This window comes from Portunus trituberculatus, chromosome 27, assembly GCF_017591435.1.
Source record: "Portunus trituberculatus isolate SZX2019 chromosome 27, ASM1759143v1, whole genome shotgun sequence".
Taxonomy (NCBI): Eukaryota; Metazoa; Arthropoda; class Malacostraca; order Decapoda; family Portunidae; genus Portunus; species Portunus trituberculatus.
In genome coordinates this window covers 3,999,370-4,003,422 of record NC_059281.1, presented here as the reverse complement: position 1 = coordinate 4,003,422, position 4,053 = coordinate 3,999,370, and the positions used below count along the sequence as shown (strand labels likewise).

The 4,053-nt window shown below is 42.3% G+C and overlaps 1 protein-coding gene across 1 annotated transcript; it reads left to right on the top strand.

Moving 5' to 3' along the window:
- Window positions 1-626: 626 nt before the first annotated feature.
- On the top strand, window positions 627-1,832 carry LOC123509433. Its single transcript, XM_045263724.1, has one exon. The coding sequence runs from the start codon at window positions 627-629 to the stop codon at window positions 1,830-1,832; it is 1,206 nt and encodes a 401-aa protein (XP_045119659.1).
- The last annotated feature ends 2,221 nt before the right edge of the window (window positions 1,833-4,053 follow it).

Below are 4,053 nucleotides of genomic sequence, written 5' to 3'. Positions count from 1 at the left end.
AAAGATGTTGTAACCAAAAACTCATATGTAGATGACATTGTGCACAGTTGTGATGATATGCATGAAGCTCGACAATTAGTCAGTGATATTGATCTAGTTTTGAGCCAAGGAGGTTTTAAAATCAAGCAGTGGATTATGGCTGGTGACGAACTGAGTGACACAGATTTGGGTCTCCTAGATAGTCATGAGCAACGGATTTTTGGTCTAAAGTGGGACCCTAGGGAAGATACATTTGGATACAGGGTCACGTTGAATTTTTCAAAGAAGTTCAGGAATGTACGAGAAGGTCCCTGCTTAACTAAATCAAATTTGGAGAGTCAAATACCTAAGACTTTAACTAAGAGAGTAGTACTAAGCCAAGTTTCAACTGTGTATGACCCGTTGGGTTTAATTGTCCCTTTTACATTGATCCCAAAATTGTTGATGAGGGAAATTGTTACCAGTGAAAAAAATGCAGGTGCTGCATACGGACTTAGAGATGCCGAAAATATCTCGTCCGAGTAGAGCAGAAGGCTTTGCAACCCAACTGGAAGCATGACTATCAGAGACTAGGAGTTAACATGAACAGTGAAGGTATTATACTGGTAGGTGAAAGAATGTCTCGTTGGCTTAAAGAAAATTGGAACATGGATCTCTTTATCCTCATGCCCTCAAACAGTAAGGTTGTTAAACTGTATATCAAACATCTACATGAGATCGATCATGGAGGAATAGAGAAAACGTTAGCCAAATTGCAACACAAGTTTTGGACCCCAGGTGCACGACGCCTAATAAAGAATATTAAGAGGCAATGTATTATCTGTAGAAAGTTAGAAACAGTGACTGTTGAACAGAGAATGGGTGAATTATGCTCTGAGAGACTAAAACCTGCCCCTCCATTCTATTACACTTCGTTAGACTTATTTGGGCCATTTGCTATCAAGGACACAGTTAAAAGGCGTACTGTAGGTAAAGCATATGGTATCATTTTCAGTTGTCTTGTGACCCGTGCAGTGTACTTGGATTTGGCAGACAGTTATAACACTGAAAGTTTTCTGACTGTATTCAGACGATTTGTAGCCATAAGAGGATATCCTCATACTATACATTCAGATTCAGGTACTCAATTAGTTGCAGCAAGTAAGGAACTGAAACTGATTAGGCAAAATTGGAATGTACCAGAGATCATGAATTCCAGTGTCAACAAGGGCACCACATGGGTATTCAATAAATCAGCTGAGGCCCCCTGGCAAAATGGTTGCAGTGAAGCCTTAATAAGATCAGTGAAACGGGCTTTAGCTATTGCTATTGGTGATTCTAGACTGACTTTTGGGGAACTGCAGACTGTCTTATTTGAAACAGCAAATCTTCTGAATGATAGGCCCATTGGTATGAAGCCTGGCATTGATGTTGAGATGGGGTTGTATTTGTGCCCTAATGATTTATTATTGGGCAGGACTAATAACAGTGCGCCTGCAGGGACAATGATGCAGGAACCTCAAAGTAGTAAGTGCAGACTGATGTTCATGGATGAGATCGTGAATAGTTTTTGGAGGAAGTGGCACAGAGACTATTTCCCAACTCTCATAGTAAGACAAAAGTGGCACGTTGACAAAAGAAATGTAAAACCAGGCGACATAGTCCTTCTTCAAGACAAAGATGCAATTAGAGGGCAGTGGAGACTTGCTCAAGTAAAATCAGTAATGCCAAGTAGAGATGAGAGAGTAAGAGATGTAATTGTTCGGTATAAAATCAGAAGACCCGGACGTACATACAAGGGCCAAGAGGATGTTTGTGTTAGCAGATCGGTGCACAAATTAGTTGTAGTACTCCCAGTGGAAGAGATGACTTAATCGGGGGGGGGAGTGTATCATGAATCACGATTAATTGGGATACTTAGCGGTAGTTGTGGTCGTTCATTTTCGCCCGGGTTCGGGACGGTCCTGTGTATTATTAAGTTTTCTTGTTTCATGTATTTTGTAAGTATATTTCTCTGTTATATTAATAAAAATGTATGTATTGTATTTTTTGTATGTTACTTGAGTGAGGATTTACATTAGTTACGGAGGTGAGGTCTTTCATGGGTTCACTCTGGGTGGCCAGTCGTGACGTGGCCAGGGGTTTGTCGACACGCAGGCGGTGCCGGCTGTGTGAGGTGCCCGTGCTCCTGGGTCGGCCTTGTAAGGATTTACACGGTGACGGCTGCGATACTGGGAGTACGTGGTGGAATGCCGGTGACCGACGTTATCGCCAAGGGTTGTGCAGGGTCCGCCGATCTGTGTGTGCTTTAGGATGCATTGTGGGTGTCCAGTGACGGGAGGTACCGCGTAAGTTTCTACGTATATTACTATGTACGCCTTTGATGATGTGACATGTGCAGAACATATTTATTGTGTGTGATTCATGATATCTGCTGTGGTTTATGTGTCTTGTGTTTAGCTTAGTTAGCAGTTGCTTGGGAGATACATGTAATCATCTAGGGGTTTGTTATTATGATAAGTGGCACTTGCAGGTTGAAACAACACAGCATTAAAGTTGCAACGTCCTGCCCGCTCTATCATTGGTCATCCTACATGCGTGATACAGGTGCTGCCCAATCCATCTTAAGGGAAGATGTCATCCCTAACATCAAACAGGCTTTCACTGGGAGAAGGTGATCCTTACAGGTCTCGAATCACAGCTCTCCTATCCCTTGGCTAATATTAGCTTACAGTGCCCGTTCATTTCAGGAGAGGTTGAGGTAGCCATTAAACCTGGTGAACTGCCAGTACCGGGGGTACATCTTGTACTGGGTAATGATCTTGCGGGTAACTTGGCTGTTCCAAACTTAATTGTTCTTGATTCTCCCTTAACAGAAAGTCCCACTAAGACCCTGGACGAAACATCCTCACTTCTTCCCAGTGTGTGCAGTCACCAGGTCTCAGTCCAAGTCCCCTGCCTTTTCATCACCTCCTCCACCAATGATTGCCTCTACTGACAACTTGTATAATAACATCATTTCAAAGGAGAATTTGATTAATGCTCAGGAACAGGATCTCACTTTGGCTAAGATCAGACATGTGGCCAGTGAGACAAAGGATATGTCTAAATTGCCTTGTTTTTATTATCAGGAAGGAGTCCTGATGCGTGCCTACAGACCTCCTGAACTGAAACAACTAGACACCTGGTCAGAAACACATCAAGTTGTCATCCCTTGTCTGTAAGACCAGCCATTATAGAACTAGCTCATGATGGATTGTCAGGTCATCTAGGCATCCAAAAACCTACAAGAAGGCTCTTCAACATTTTTTTGGCCAGGAATGAAAAAGGATGTGTCACACTATGTAAAACATGTCACATATGTCAAATTGTGGGTAAGCCTAACGAACGCCTTGTGCCAGCTCCTCTGACGCCTATTCCAGTTCAGACGGAGCCCTTCGAAAAGATCATTCTAGACTGCGTAGGGCCCTTACCCAAAACCAAACGAGGGAATCAGTATTTGTTAACCCTCATGGATCCCACTACCAGGTACCCTGAAGCATTCCCTCTTAAGAACATCACATCAAAGACCATTGTAAAACATCTAATACATTTTTTCACCTCGGTAGGAATTCCAAAACAAATTCAGTCTGACAAGGGTAGCAATTTCACTAGCCATTTTTTCCAACAGATAGTGAATGAGCTAAACATCGACCATGTTACCTCCTCGGCTTACCACCCCAATCCCAAGGCTGTCTGGAGCGGTTTCACCAAACATTAAAATCCATGATGAAGAAGTATTGCTTGGAGCATCAAGGAGACTGGGATGAAAGTATTTCTTTCCTTCTCTTCGCTTTAAGAGAATCTCCTCAAGATTCTTTAGGTTACTCCCTTTTGAATTACTCTATGGTAGACAGATCAGGGGCCTCTCAAAATATTAAAGGATCAATGGTTTACTCAAAATACTCCTTCAAGCCCCAGTGTGTCTGACTACATCAGTAACCTTAAGAATAAAATCAGTGAAGTCAGATCTTTGCTAAATCAAACTTCCTCAAATCTCAAACTAAAATGCAACAGAATTCTCTTCCCAAATCTGTCATGAGAAGTTTCAAACCA

Coding starts and splice junctions, on each gene's coding strand:
- LOC123509433 (XM_045263724.1), top strand. CDS start 627: ATGGATCTCTTTATCCTCATGCCCTCAAACAGTAAGGTTGTTAAACTG.